The sequence below is a fragment of the Argentina silus genome (assembly GCF_951799395.1).
Source record: "Argentina silus genome assembly, chromosome: 16".
Classification (NCBI taxonomy): domain Eukaryota; kingdom Metazoa; phylum Chordata; class Actinopteri; order Argentiniformes; family Argentinidae; genus Argentina; species Argentina silus.
The window spans coordinates 17,871,068-17,886,876 of record NC_139670.1 but is presented as its reverse complement, the minus strand read 5'-3'; the positions used below and the strand labels follow the sequence as shown (position 1 = coordinate 17,886,876).

At 38.4% G+C, this 15,809-nt stretch overlaps 1 protein-coding gene across 1 annotated transcript in view; it reads right to left on the bottom strand.

Annotated features, from left to right (window-relative positions):
• Window positions 1-2,478, bottom strand: part of arid5b (AT-rich interaction domain 5B) — a gene marked incomplete at its 5' end in the record, with an annotated part of 69,482 nt that extends 67,004 nt beyond the window's left edge. Inside the window, 2 exons of the mRNA XM_083686931.1 lie at window positions 1,870-2,124; window positions 2,458-2,478. Coding sequence (XP_083543057.1) covers window positions 1,870-2,124; window positions 2,458-2,478 — 276 coding nt within the window. The remainder of the gene's footprint in view (window positions 1-1,869; window positions 2,125-2,457) is intronic.
• Window positions 2,479-15,809: the final 13,331 nt, after the last annotated feature.

Sequence of the window (15,809 nt, the reverse complement as noted above, 5' to 3'; positions counted from 1 at the left end):
AAGCTCATTATGTTTCTTTTCTATCGATAGGCATGTGGATTATTCTGTGCAAATGCAAATGTAATTCAATTGGACAATGTGCTGAGTGCATCATCTATGGAGTGGCAGTGACATTGGGGAGCTCAGATTACAGCAGGTGGCCAGGTTGACACTCAATCACGTTGTTATTCAGATTCCCCATATGTCTCTCATTTTCCAACAGCATTTAAAACACTCAATACCTAATGGCGGAGGCATACACAGTCTAGGTCAACAAATCATCATGTTACAGAATAGGGGTTGATCATTGATTACATACTGATCATTAAATGTACGCTACAATAACTCTACCATATCCCATTGCTAAAGTATGCTCAATAATGCTTTAGTGATGCATTGTCCTTGGTCATGTAATCCAATCTTCCATGCTGTCGTGGGAACACCAATCATGTAAACTCAATACATTTGAAAAGCAAATCACTCGCATTGCTTCGTGCGGGGGGGGAGGGGCAGTGGGAGCAGATGACCAGTAAAAAAGAGGACAGGCTCTGATCAACTGAGGAAACAGAAGGTTAAGTCTTATGTTTTTCCTAAATTCCGCCTCGTTACTTTGTATAAACACCAATGAACTCAAGGTCGATTCAAACAGTTTATGAATTCTATCATAATATCATCATATATTCTGCAATATAATCTTGCCATTTCTTTAAGGCAGACAGCACATAAAACCTGTTGCTTATTATAAAAAGGAAATTTGATACTCGACTCCTCAGGGGGGGAAAGTACAATAAAAGTTCAGTAGAGGGGAGTTGTTTTCTTTGTAATCTGGCTGAATGATTACACCAGCAGTACAAGATGAAACAGATATCCCCTTAATACAGTGCAATACCGATATATGGACAGCAGCTGTTTCCATGAAATCGCCATATTCCATATTGCATTACATTATTGCAATAGCGCTGATAATGCGGGGGCAACTCCTCAAGTTTGGCACTGGAAGGGTTAAGTGTTCCTGAGCAACGCACATAGTTTCCTTTCTCGCAAATTGCACTGATAGCAAAGCCTATCAGCGACACGAAATGAAGCTGCAGCACTTTGACATAATAACCTTCATAAATGTCACTCGTTCCCTTTAAGGCCGCGCAGCTGGCCGCTTTATCAGCTTGCCATTATTAATCAATTCCTACTGACCAAGAGCATTTGAGCGCGTATGGAGAAAATGTCCGCTTACAATACTTCTTGTCTATGGGAACGGAGCAAATTCGTGTCTATATCATTACATTACATTACGAGCTGTCGATGAAGTCTGAAATCTTGTGCACGATCGTTCACGCTCTAATGTGTTCATTTTGCGTTTCAAAACGCCCATGACAATAAACAATTCCAAATTGTCATTAAATTGCCAAGCCATTCATCACCCAATTTACACAACACTGCCTAAATAAGGCGAAGGATATCGGGCGCAATTTCCGCACTGTTACTAAACGCTGACATGAAACAGTGTAACAACTTTACAATATCACAATCACAATGGTGGCAGAGATAAGGCATTTTTGGCAGTAGCGCGTATCTTTTTTATCAAAACTATAGCGGATAAAAAATGACCATTCAGCAGTCGAACAAGAGGACTGTGTAAAGAGTACACTGCATGTAATTGACTACTCAACATTAGTAGGCTCTGTCGTATGAATACCCAGATCAGATGACTTACATTATAGGAAATATGCTACGTACGTGTTATTGTGTCAAAGCAAACAGAAAGCGGAATATAGATAGCTCCATATAGGTCATATCTCACCGGCAGCTCGGTTTAATTATTTTAAAGGTTGTTCAAACAAGCATTAAGGCTGTCACACAAAGCATGCAGAACAAAATATTTGTTGTAATCACCTCTCCATGACTGACAGTTCTTCCCTGGGGGGTGTCTTCTGGGAGAAAATAAAGTTTGGAGCTGGATAAAAGTTGTTTGGTCGTCCTTTCTTCCCATAACAGCTGGAGCTCTGCTATGCAAATCGGATCCTCTGGCTTACATCTTACGAAGAAAAAGTCGCCAAGGGACAAAATTCTTGGTTTGCCTTCAAGGTGAAATCTAAATGCCTTGTAGAAAATATAAGGTCCGTGCAATCCGCAAGGTGAGCCTACCCACTGCGGAAACAGCAATAAGTCATTAATTTCACACATTACAGAGCACATAAAGCAAGCACAACACAAAAGTAGACCGCACTTGAATGAATAGAGACACGTCAAATCATTACGATCACCATATGATGTTGCTATATCTATACCCTTCCAAAAAGAAATGCACAGAGGGAGCAATATGATTATGATTTATAAAATATATTAACTATTGTGTTAAAGTTTCCTGTATTCATGTATCATCATCATCATCATCATCATCATATATTACAAAACATATCTGTAACTTTGGCTTCAATCACCAAGGAATAAATAGATAAGACATTAGAGAGTAGATAATACCAGGAGTGAGAGGGGCTCCATCGCGACGTTGTGACTTGATTAAACTCAACATTCTCTCAAACTTGTTGGCTTGAATGGATCGCAAACGGTCCTGGAAGATGGCAATATTTACGCGCAGTGTACCTCGCCATGCGTCAATATGAAATCGAAATAGTACAAATCTAGGACCCCAAAAATGTATGAAATTTTAATCTAATATTTTTTCACGCCACCCTGTTTCAAACAGTACATTTTTTTGTCAAGGTTCAATGGGAAAGAGTCCTATCAAATTCATAAATGAACGGGTGCATGCGCCTATAGAGAAGCGATTACATAATTCATATCCGTTAAAAAATCTAGACAATCTCGTTATCGGATCCACTTTTGCTTACAGACAAATAATAACGTTGTGTTGATGCTTCGATAAATTCTTTATTTATTTAAACGTCCTGGAGTCTACAATATTGCAATACGCGTTATTAACCGATTATGGCTCTGACAGGACCTGCAGCAAGGACGTTTGTATGTGTAATAGAAAGAACATTTCCTGCAGAAATTCACAGATTCAGGGGCTCTTCTTCCTATTTCTAGAACCATGCACTGTATCTACTGTCGTCCGAGCCTTCTGGTGACCTGAATGTTACTTGTGATTTCACCTTAGCCTGGGGACAGATCCCTGAGCCGTTTATAGTTCCAATGTAGTGTTTCTATCTCCGATTCTGCATACAGTTCCATCTCTGCATAATAGGCGAGCGGAACACTAATAAGCAGCATGTTACAGAGACAGCAGTAGTGGGGTTTTTTACTGGAAACTCGTCCTTGTTTATGAATATGAACATAAGATGATTGTTGTTGACAAGCCATGCGGGTGTGTTTAGACTAGATCGCCCCAGTGCATTGGTAATAATAGCCCTCATGTAGGTTATTGCCGCTTTTCGCTGGGGTTTGGAGACTGATTATCATCTGCAAATGTTCTTCGGTATATCTTGAGAGGACAGAGCTTTTCAAAGCACAAGGATGACTAATTTGTTTAGGCGTAATATAACACATTAGTTAATGATGTGATCTAAATGCAGGTCCTTGTTTCCTTCCATGTATTTTGCATCCCGTTATTCGAGAGGCGAATGAAGCGTGATCGCAGCGCAAGAGAACAAGGAAACGATGAGCGATAATTGATCATAAATTACGGATAGGAACTGGATTAAACAGAAAAATGTGTTCAAAGTGAACATAACTTATTTGTAGTTGTCGACGAACTCATCATTTTTGATGTTCGTATCTTAATTATGCATAGGTAGTTTCAGTATGATCATTATTTAAAGCTGTAAGGTCAGCTATTTTGACCTTATGCAATGTTTTATCAGTCACGAGGGAAACCGGTAAGAATGAACTCGTTGACGTTTCCTCGGGATACTGAGATTGTTCCTACATTGATGCCTCAGAAAGATGAACCTGTGTCATTAATTATAGGCTATGTTGAATATCTTAAGCACCACCACCCATAACTTCACCTATGCACTAACAAGGTTTCCCAGCACACAACTTTGATATCTGCTATAGTGCTGTATGTTGGTCTACTTTATAACAATATGTTCACCACTGGGCAGGTTGTTTAGGATTCAAAGTATCTCTCAAACAGTCTAATTCATACTCTTAGAGAGTTTTCTCCAAGATAGTAATTTATATTTTGCATGACAATATAAAAGTTCCTTTTATTGCCACACAACCAAGGTTGGTGGAATTTGTTTTCAATACAGCATGGTGGGGAATTACAATGCAATGAATAGAAGAGAGACAACTCAATATAGTCCAATGCACTGTAGATTTCACTCGGTCCATGTAACACAGGATCCTTTTCCTCTCATTGTTCACTGTTATGTGGTAATGTTTTGGGTACAGTCACATGCCTTTGTGACAGTATAAGGTTAGAGAAGCTTTAAATATGTATTCCTGTCTGTAACCCTGTGTGATATCAAGTTTACTACCACAAAGATCACCGTAATTATCCATACATCATGTAAAGGTTTCCTGGACCTGTTATATCAGTCACTGTGTAACAAAGAAGAAACATGGTCTGTAAATATAATTACCCAAGTACTTTTTCAGATCATTGGATTGACATCAAGTCTGTGTCACCGTGGGAGAGTGAGAAACGTCCTCTCGATTCCTTTGTATGTCTTGACATGTGAAGAATTGACAATAAAGCCACTTTGTGTCAAGTAGGCTAATAATGCCTGTGTAGTCATCGTGTTTATATGTGTGTCTGTTGCACACTAAGTCTGGTCGTGTTACAATTAGAATATGGATAGACTTACGTTCTATCATATACAAATAAATGATGTGTGTAAACCACCAAACATATACCTGCATCAGTGTTTCCTCAGCCTTTTAGCTTGAGCAGGGGCACAGAAGCCGCTAAGTCAGCATCCAGGATTGACTTTTAGGACTGATTTTCGGTTGGGCACAACAGACTTATTCAGTGGAAAACTGTCCTGCATATTCTTCTGTATGCAGCATAACCTCTATGAGTTTGTAGTATCACGCTTAAGAGGATGACTTAGACTGTTTGAGAGAAGCTTTGAATCCTAAGCAACCTGCCCAGTGGTGAGTACAAGTTGTTTGAAGTACAGTAGACCAACATACAGCACTATAGCAGGTATCAAAGCTTTGTGCTGGAAAACCTTGTTAGTGCATAGGTGAAGTTATGGCTGGTGGTGCTCATTTAGAATTTCCTGTCTTTTGCAGCTTTTGACAAGCCATAACTTCTCACTTAAAAAGTAGTTTCTGGTCATTCATTTCCATGGTTTTTACACCCGGAAGGTAATTTTGTAAATTACAAAAATGGGATCCCATCACCTGTGAGACAATTAATAATCCTATTAGAGCAACCATTTAAGAACTAGGCTAATATGTTTGGATACAAAACAAAACTTCAGCCACAATAGGTGAGCAACATGCAACCAATAGGCCTGTGAGATAGTGACATAATATTATGGATTTTCTTTTACCAAATTGCATGAATGTTGCAGATCAAAAAAAAGTAAAAAGTTCTAGCATTGTGACTGCCTATGGCCCCTGGTCTGAGCATTGATTACTTTATCTTATGATGACTGTTGGATAGATGATTCACTTACTTAAACAAATGTATTTGTTGTAAGTCGCTTTGGATAAAGGCGTCTGCTAAATGCCATAAATGTAAATGTAGATGTAGATCATTAGCGATAAGTTTGGACAGTATAAATAATGTAGTTATTTACTACTGATACATAAGGATCTCCTTCTGTAAACCACAAACAGTAAACTATGATGGGAACAACGCTAACCCCTAGCTGCTTCTGTTTTTCAATGCCCTTCTCTTGTTGGAAATAGTGTGTTTATTTGACAGGGGCTATAGTATGGCCACAGCCTATTCATGTTTTATTAAACTGATTCATTAGAGAAACGTTTTACATCCATTCTTGGTTCATTCATTCATTCATTCATTATTGTTTTTTTTAATGTTATGCATGGAGTTCGCTAGCTATCTAGCTAGCAGCTACCTCGTCTGAAAACACAGTAAATGAATGTGGTAAATGATCAGCCCGAGGCTTCTAATGCTCGGAGTTTGTACAGTAATAACGACCCATAAAACTATCTTCCCGATAACATGCAAACCTTTGCGGGCAAGATTATAATGAACTGGCTGGACGTAGCTAGATCATTTTATTGCTCGTCATTACTGTACAAACTCCGGCATTATAAAAGGCATTGAAAAACCAACAGCAGTTACGGTTAGCGATGATCTGCCTACATTTCCCATACATACCGTCCAGTCCTCTAGGCTAAAGCTAAAGTTAAAGTTTAGCTATGATTATGTAGCCAATGGGGGCCAGCTATGTGATGATAAGGTTGTTAGCTATGGCCGGGTAAAATAGTTATAGTAATCACACTCAAACCACCTAGTGTTTTACTAAACCTTTTAGTTTATGGATCTCAGCAAACATCGTAGCCAAGCTCTGATCCATCCATCCATCCATCCATCCATCCATCCACGTAGCGGGGCAGCACATTCACACCATGCAGTGTTGCTGGTTGTTATTGCTGCTGTATCTTGCAACAGCTTAGTTGGAAGGTTCACGTTAGACAAGCATTCATCAAAACTGTTAGCATTTTGGTCTTCACCATACATCAGAACAGTTAGCATTTTGCATCGAGATCTGAGAGAGTTATATGGGCGATAACTCTCTCAGGTCTCCATGCACTTGCTCTGAGACATTACCTGATGGGGCCTGAAAAGGCCGCATTTTCATCGGTTGTGTAGAAATTGCTGTATGTCTGACTAAAGCAGTTTTAAGGTACCTGGTAGACGAAAACGGCTTAACTAACTAACTAACTAACCAACTAATTGTTTTCACTATTCAGGGGATGTGTAGTCATTGCCGCGGTGAGCAGACGTACGCAGTGGCTTTAAAAATCCGTGGTCAAATGGCTGTGTAATGAGCGAAGGCGATTTGGCATTTTCAATGGTAGGCGTAACATTTACATTTACATTTACGGCCTTTAGCAGACGTCTTTATCCAAAGCGACTTACAACAAATACATTTGTTTAAGTAACTGAATCATCTATCCATCAGTCATCATAAGATAAGTAATCAATGCTCAGACCAGGGGTCATATGGGGCCTTTTTTTGTATTAATAGTAGAGAAACTTGTACAGGGGAGTAGTGGGGGTGAAGAGGTCTTTAGGAGGGACCATTAAGATGTAACGAAGTCATAACTAGGGCCCAGTAATGAAATATGCTTGACGTGGCATGTACGAATATAATTTTTGCAGCCCCAGGCATACTAGTACTGTATGATCTTTTATGAAATCAAATTCAATAGATGGACAATTATTCATCCAACTATATTATTTCAATGCGTTTTAAATCAAGTCAAATCAAATCAATAAATCAATTAAGTTGATTTATCATATGCACAGGACAGATAGAAATGGTACAACGAAATGCTTGTAAGGAGCAACCTCTCAACAGTGACGTGTAAATATAAGGATAGGAATTAAAAAGAATAATACAAAACAAAACACAATAGGCATAAGGTACAGTAAAGTACTCATCAATGATGGGAGTGAGTATGTGTGTGAGTGTGTATGCGTTTGTGATGTGCTTCAAGTGAGTGCAAATTGCCTCTAGTGCAGGTGAGCAGCAGGTAGTGCAGCAGGGCAGCTCTGGAATCAGTTTAAAAGTCGTATACAGTAGCTCCATAAGCACAACATCGCTCTTAACATGTCACATATGTGATCTCTTTTTTTTTTTTTAAATATATGTTTTTTAGGGCATTTCTGCTTTATTGGGATAGAGACAGTAGAGATTGACAGGAAGGATGGGAGAGAGAGGAGGGATGACATGCAAGATAGGTCGAGGGTCGGAATCGAACCAGGAACCTTGCGATTACGTGGTAAGCGCATTAGTGTGCTACGCCACTAAGCTCCCCCACATGCATGCTCTTAACATGTTACATTTGAATACTATATACTATAGTAATACTATATACAACATGTATTATTTAGAGTGAAGTGTAGAGCAGACATGCAGTGTCATTTGACACTGTGATGGGTAATTTAACTTGATAACAAAAGCACAGTCAATCACCCTGATAGCCTAAGACTCTACATTATGACACTGAGAAATGGCAGGCTTGCTATTGCAGACCAGTGTTAAGGCTACTTGAGGTCAAATGTCCATTGGTGATAAAAGCCAGCCATCAATTCATTCATGCCATGGACATGACAGATTCAGTTGAAAGTGGAAGGGTATGGCATGCACTTAAACTTATAACTCGTGTGACATTACACTGGGCCAAAACAGATATGACATCTTCACTTCTGTGCCTCACACACTCACACACATTGCTTTCCTTCCTGTGGCTGAAAATGGAATAAGTAATAGTAACAGATGATGATAACATGATTCTACAGTCAATAAGATGTGAGAATAATCAAACTTCTGAGAGGTGTTTGCCTTTCAGATAGTCTGTGTCTAGTATGTACTATCCAGCATGCATTTCTGGTTATGGGGGACAGTAGGACGTAGCAGGATGGAAGCCTAATCGTTCTCTCTATCTGAGCAGCAAAACACATCAACAGTTTGAGGGATTGTGGAAAAAATTACTCTCACTGTGTGTGTGTGTGTGTGTGTGTGTGTGTGTGCGCGCGCGTGTCTGTGTGTTTATACTGTAAAGTATAAATTATACTGTACAGTCTGCCAGAAAATGGAATACTGAGATAAATTAAATAGATCATATTTTATGCTTTAACAGCTGATTTTTTTGTGTGACCAGTGAATAAACATTATTTGCATGTAGGTTGAATGCAACACCAATTACATGTATTGTTATTTCATTCTCTGCCTGTCAAGTTGTTATGTGGAAAGATCAGTCTTTTATGGAGTTCAGATTAACAGCAAATGGAACATTGCTTGTAGGCATTCAGAAGCTGTTCATCTGACTGTAAGTAATTCACAGAGCTGAGGCACAAAAACACTGTCAGCACGTTTCTACATTTGGAGATAACATATAAATTAATGACAAGTCATTATGACTCTATACTGCTACCTGTGGTTGGAAACACATATTACATGCCTCCGCTTTTCAGATCATTCCAACCTCAATAGCCTCTGAGGACACAACCCAAGACAATACAGCACATCCCAAGTGACAGTTACAACTCAAATAGTTTAACATGCAAATGAAAGGCAATTTAGATTGAACAGATGCTCATACATTCATGTCTAAACATATGCAAGACATGAAATGCATAATATAAAGCAACAGCAAAACATAATAGTCTCATGACAATGTGAGGGTAGGATCAGACATATTTTGGGGCATGGTTTGTATAGTTTAAGTCTGGTAAGTCTTTTAAGTCTTTGCTAAGTCTGGTAAATATCAAAGGACTTTTTGTCTCATCTCTCATCTCTTGGTGAATCACTCTTCAGTCAAGATGGGTAGTTTAGTCAGTCTGGAGCATTTATCTATCATCTTTAAGAGCACCATCTGTTCCTATTTGTTTACCACAAAGCTACAAAAAAGACCAAATGATACAAGAGGTATACTCCAATCCCATCAGAGCCCAGAGTCGCCCTGGAAAAACACTTTCTGTTGACCCTAGGGGACCCATCCACTGGCCATAAAGTCAATTTATTGCGTATAGTTTTAAGTTTCATGACAGCAAATAGGATCACAGGGCAACACTAAACTTTTGTGTAAAGCTGTCAGGTAATTTACTTACTGTGAATTCCCTACACTGACAGATATTTGGTTTGTCTCTGTTTCCTGCATGTTCCAAAGGATCACCTACTAACAGCAAAGAGCTGATGAAAACACTGAAACCACTTATGTCATGCAACATAGAACATTAACACTCTATACTTATACCTCTGTGATTGTATTTGAATGTTGTTATATTATAATTACATTATTGCTTTGTAGATGCATAGTATTGGAGTTGAGCGGTTTTTGTTATTAAAATAAGGATTAGGTTAAGTGTTACCTCATTTATTTCAGTGTTCAAGTTTTTCTGTGGTCATGCAGATGGTATTATGTAGAACTGTAATACTGTAGTTGTTCTAAATCTAGTGACTGGTAAATGTATACGATATTTCCCAGAGTGCCAATTTAGTGAAACCTATTACAATATCATCAATTTAACTAGAAAAATAGATGAAACTATGGCTCAAAATAATTAAATTCAAGGATGGATATTACAAATGCATAGTTCAGGGTTGCTATACAACACACATTCAGTTGTCATAGAGGCAAAGAACTGCTGTTTAATTATAAAAACTTCAACATTATCATATTGAATGAGGATTAAGGTGTTAGCAGGCCAGGGAGAGCGCGGGGGGCAGGGCAGCTAACAACACTGTCAAAGCTCCTTACCCCAGGTGGGTTAGATTTCTGGTTCAATTATATTACACAAACCTATCATGTTCCAAACCTTCCCTCCCAGCCTCTCATACTGCCATTGCCAGGATGAGTGGAAACAAAACACAATATTTCAAGTCACAGCAAAAGCTAAGCCCAAACTTGCAACATGAGCAATCAGTCATACATAGACATGTACTCATTTCACAAAACGGTAACATTTCTTGTTATGGTCGGCAATAAATTGTTATTGCAGTCCTTATGACTGTGTATTTAACTCTTCCCAAAAGTATTCTTAATCTTGATCACATTGTCCAATTAAAAAATATTTGACTGACTTTGGGGAAGTCTTTAGCCAGTGATGTTAAGTCATATTTTTATATAGTCTCCACTTGCACTTAACATAGTATTGCATTACGACACATTGTATAATTACCTTATCACATTGCTTTGTACCTATTGCCACAATACTAATTGTCTTGACCCTGACCTTCAAAATACTTTGACCAAGAAAGATACATAACACATGACTGATACACTTCAGTAGAAACCATATCAGACACACTAATTACAACAGCTCACTTTATGTTCTGTGCATCAACCTTATCCCTCATCATTATGGACAGTACTGAGTCCGCATTATTTTGATGTCTACTGGAGAGTTCTGGTATGTCAATAAAGATTGGCCTTTGCAACAGTTTCTTTTCTATTTTACACCTCTCTCCTCACAGCCAAACGTAATACACCAGTAAATATAGGACCATATCTCTACAGATAAGATTAGCCTTAAAACATTTAGCCATTAAAATGACTCAAACAAATGAGAAGAGGAAGGGTGAGGTTGATTTACTGCTGCTTGTACAGAAAGAAATTAATGATTTATACAATGAGCCCTACAGACTAAATGAATTTCATTATGTAAGCAACATTAATGACGCATAACAAGACTTGAAATGAATATGAACTATCGCAAATGGTAATGAGTTTGAACCGTGGGCTGTGTTGTTATTGCATTTGTTGAGACACTGAAGAAACATACTGTAAGTGTTAAAAGTGTGTCGTTCTCATCTAAGGAATGATTCTGATGTAAATTTTACAAAAAGAACAAACAGCAGACATGCAGTGTGATCCTGGTGTAAAATACCTTGCTTTCTTTCCAGTGTGAAAGAGAATAAAACAATAATTCAAACAAAAAACAGGCCTTTTCATTTTTAACAATGGCTTAGGCTGCACCATAATGGGAGCACTACAATTGTATTTCTCAGACATGGTTTAAAATGGCTAGTCCCAATCTAAAACTAACCTGACGGAACCTTGGCAGCTGCCACCGAGGACTGGTCCTGATGGACAAGCCTATAGCATCTATTAGTAGTGATAACCCAGTGCACCATCGGCCTGAAAGAGGGATCTTTAGATTCACCTCCCGAATGTGGACAACTGCCACAATGGTCTTGTGAATAAGTGTGGCAGTGATAGCGTCCCTTGGCCCAACCTTTCCCCCACACTTTCCGTTACATGTTTGTCCGGGAACTCCTCTTGCAATGTTGACAATGAGATGATAAGGCTCTATGAAAAATGGTTGTGTTGTTATGGACTTGGAGCTCATCCAGTGCATGATATTACCTGGAATCCAGTGTGTGTTTTTTTCTTTCTTTTCAGGCCACCGTTGGCATACTATATATTCCTCTCCTTGGTGTGGTTCCACTAACCCTACAGTCGTCACTGACTAAGGACTAACCTCACCAGCTGCTGGAACTCAAGCATACTATAGCACCCTTCCACTGGGCAGATTGTGTTCACCTTTGGTTTGGCTGCTGCTGGTGTTGGTGTGGCAGATGCACTACTTTTACACCACACTCTTCTATAATGCATGTTTTTTTGTGGTTTTCCTCTGCAGATTTAAGTCGTTTTTTCTTTTCTTTTTTTTTCGGGGGGGGGGGGATTCTATTAAAAACAGAGTTATGAGTGTATATCCTGGTTGTATACAATACATCATAAAATGATGTGTTGAAAATAACTACAAAACCTCAGTGCTAGAAAACAGACACAGTGCCACGTGCAGCCCTCACCAAACTGCAGTGTTTATTGATGCAATGCTAGCCCTTGCTAATGAAAGTGTGTCCACTCACACTTGTTTGATCATTTCGCTGCTGTTTCACTTAGCTGGAATATTTTTCGACCAGCAAGCAGAGAAGATTGTCAGCTTCACATGTGTGTAGGAGACAGATTTGTCAATGATAAATGGGTCCCACGCTGTAGCAACTTGAAGTTGATTAGTTCCACCACAGCCCATTCTCTGGTTCCACTCAAATTGCTTCCCTTGACAATTGGGTAAATTGTGAAAATGGTGACAATTGCATTATACAAATACAGAACATATACATTTCATTAAACAACAATGATACCTTTATTGTCCTGGTGTTTCCAGGAAGCATTTAAATGAAGTTATAATGTGTCATGATTTAATTTGCCAGGTATTGTAGCTTTTATTTAGGCCTACATCTAAGATATAATATGGAGATAATACTTAGCAAACCTGAAATATAGTTCTTCACATTTCTCTGTGAGAGCCTCAAGTGCAAAGATTTTGCTTGGCTATTACAATGTCATGATACATGTATAGAGGAATTAATGGCAAAAAACAATGGGTGAAAATAGGCTAATTAGACCTCAGAGGGAACTTGTCAGTGAGGCACTGTTGTGACTGTTGGCCCACAATGTATTCAAGTCTAAGCGTTAAAGAACCATCCTTACTAAACTAAATTCTTTATTAATTATTGTAGTTATTGGAAATAGGGAATGTTGCTCCTTAGACACTGTTCTAGGGTTATTCCTACATACATTTAAATTTGGATTTAGGGCAGGTAAACTGATCCCTGATCTGTGCCTAGGACTAGTTACTTCAGTTAATCATCAATCAATCAATCAATCACACTTTTGTTTAGTTCCTTTCTAAATGTTTTTGAAACAAAGTAGTTGATATCAAGCAGATATTAAAGTGTCCTCAGAGCAGGAAACACACAACTACCTAATTAGAATAAGCCTAATCCTGGTTTTAAATTAAACTGTCCGGTAGAGTCTACCATTCTTTTTATACCAACCTACAGTAGTACAGTCATTGCTTTTTTTTTGCAGTACAGTGACTTGGTTTTTTTAACAAAGTGATCATTATTTTTATGTTTCAATAACACAACTGTGACCACACTGAATAGAGTGCAGCATTCTGGTATTTTGCAATGAAAGCAAGGTTTTAAATTACATGGTAATTTAGGAATGTGTGGAAAGCCAAGAGGCGACCAGTCAGGCATTTTGAGTAACCCTCATAACTTTCCAGCTTAAAAGGAAAGATGAACATCTGGCCTTATGGCTGGTCAGGGTGCAACTCATTCAAACCCACAATGGAGAAGAGCTAAGGTTGTTCTGGTACCAGATGTTTCAAGTAAGTCAATTAACAATAAACGAGGACATCTCAAACTCAAGGACATCCATCCACATCAGAATGTAAAAAGCACAGACACACAGCTCGTGCTCTGAGCTCTAAGTATGTTCTTTAGATGCAAACCCCCAGACTCATATTTATGTGCTCCCATGCATATAGTATCATCATGTCCTATGCATAGATAAACTATAATGACTTTTAAAGCCATATCATTTTTATTTGGGAGGTAAACATGATATATGATGGGATTACCTTTCACAGTGCAGAGACCTACACAGAATATTCACAGCATTATCAATCAAGTGGCACACTTATACATGTACCCAGCATTATCAGTCAATTGTCTTATGACGCTAATACGACCAACATGCTCTGAAGGAAGAGGATTTTCTACATGAGAGGCGAAGCCCCAGACAAAGCACCACTAAACTGAAAGCCAATGCAATGAGGTAAACCAAAGACTTGACGTGGCAAATATGACAATTTAAAGTGTGTTCCAGAACTTTATGGCCTCAGGAGGATGAGTTAAATCCTGGCAGTCTCATCGAGGTCTGAATTTTCACCTTAACCGATGTTCTTATGAAACGTTTTAATTGAACATCTGCCAAGGTAAGACATATTTTGGGAATTGATTAAAGCTGTAAATCTTGTATTCTCTTGATAGCTTGATTGCAAAAAATGTTTTGTAACTAATGATGTAACCATTACACAGTATGTATGAAATAGATTCTATGATGAAATAATCCTAATATTCAGTTTGATAAAAGGTAGTCTCTTGAGTAGGGAAAGTTGCATCATACTCAGCACCTCACAACAAGCTGCTTTAACATAGACATAGTCACAGTGACAATAGAAAAGAAGGCTGCAGATAGGACTCAAGTACCACAGACAACCCTGCTGATTTCCTGTTTGGTTAGGAGCAAGTAAACCGTAGTCTATGAAGTATGAGGAAATATCACCACCCTGCAATGTGCTGCTTTGGCCAGTGGAGGGAAGATTCTTCAACTCTTCTACACTGAGCAGAAAAACAGGTCAATCTGTGCTTTTTGAGAACAAATAACACACTTCCAAACAACATGTTGTACAGGCACGTTCCGATGGAATTTGAGCAAACATTCCCAACTCACTCTTCAGGTTACTTTTCCAACATCAAGGCCATGAAAGCAGATCAAGTTTCATTTGATAAGGAAACAAAAGCTTTTATTTCATAGTTTATTCCAGAAACAATCTATAGTGAAGGGGGTTATATATTCAGCCTAAGATTGTGATTGTTGAATTGCTAAATGTTTTTGAAAGATGAATACACTTGAGTCAAGTAAAACGATCACAAATAAAATAGATGTGGTGAACATTAAACATTGTATTTCTTTTCTTTCCCAACAGTAGGCTACAAAACAAATGACGCAACTTAAGATAATGTCTCTTTGTCAAGCAGTGTGAGGCCAAAAATCCTATGAGAAACCTAATCTGTTGGGAACCCAAAACACAACAAAACATTTATCGGCATTCTTTGTGATGTACAGTACTGCAGTGTGTATTTATAGTGGTTTCAGGCCGATTAAGCGGACTACTTGTTCAAATGCAGGGGGAAAAGCTACCATTCAGCTTAAATAATACATGACTGTGTATAGCAACTCAGCTATTTAGGCAGTGAGTTGCAGTGTGTTGCCATAGCACTCTCAGACAGCTAATGACTTGTGAGAAATGCTCCCTGTAAAAATTATATAAGCTTCTGCAATGAGTTATTTTGCCTGCTCAGTAGCTATTTAAAACCTGTTTTGCGTTCATGTTTCCACATACAATACCTTTGAAAAAGCAATCAATTTTCATTTGTCATATAATAAACCCATGTTTACAGTATGACATGCCTGCATGACATATGCATCAAAGCAATTAAGATAATTTGAGGCATGAGCTAAAGAAACCCTCAGGACATTACACTCAACACATGAAAACATTGCTCAAAACAGTTTATCATCCAAACCAAAGTAGATAAGTAGGTACAGTGGCTATGTCATATTTTGTGTTGTTG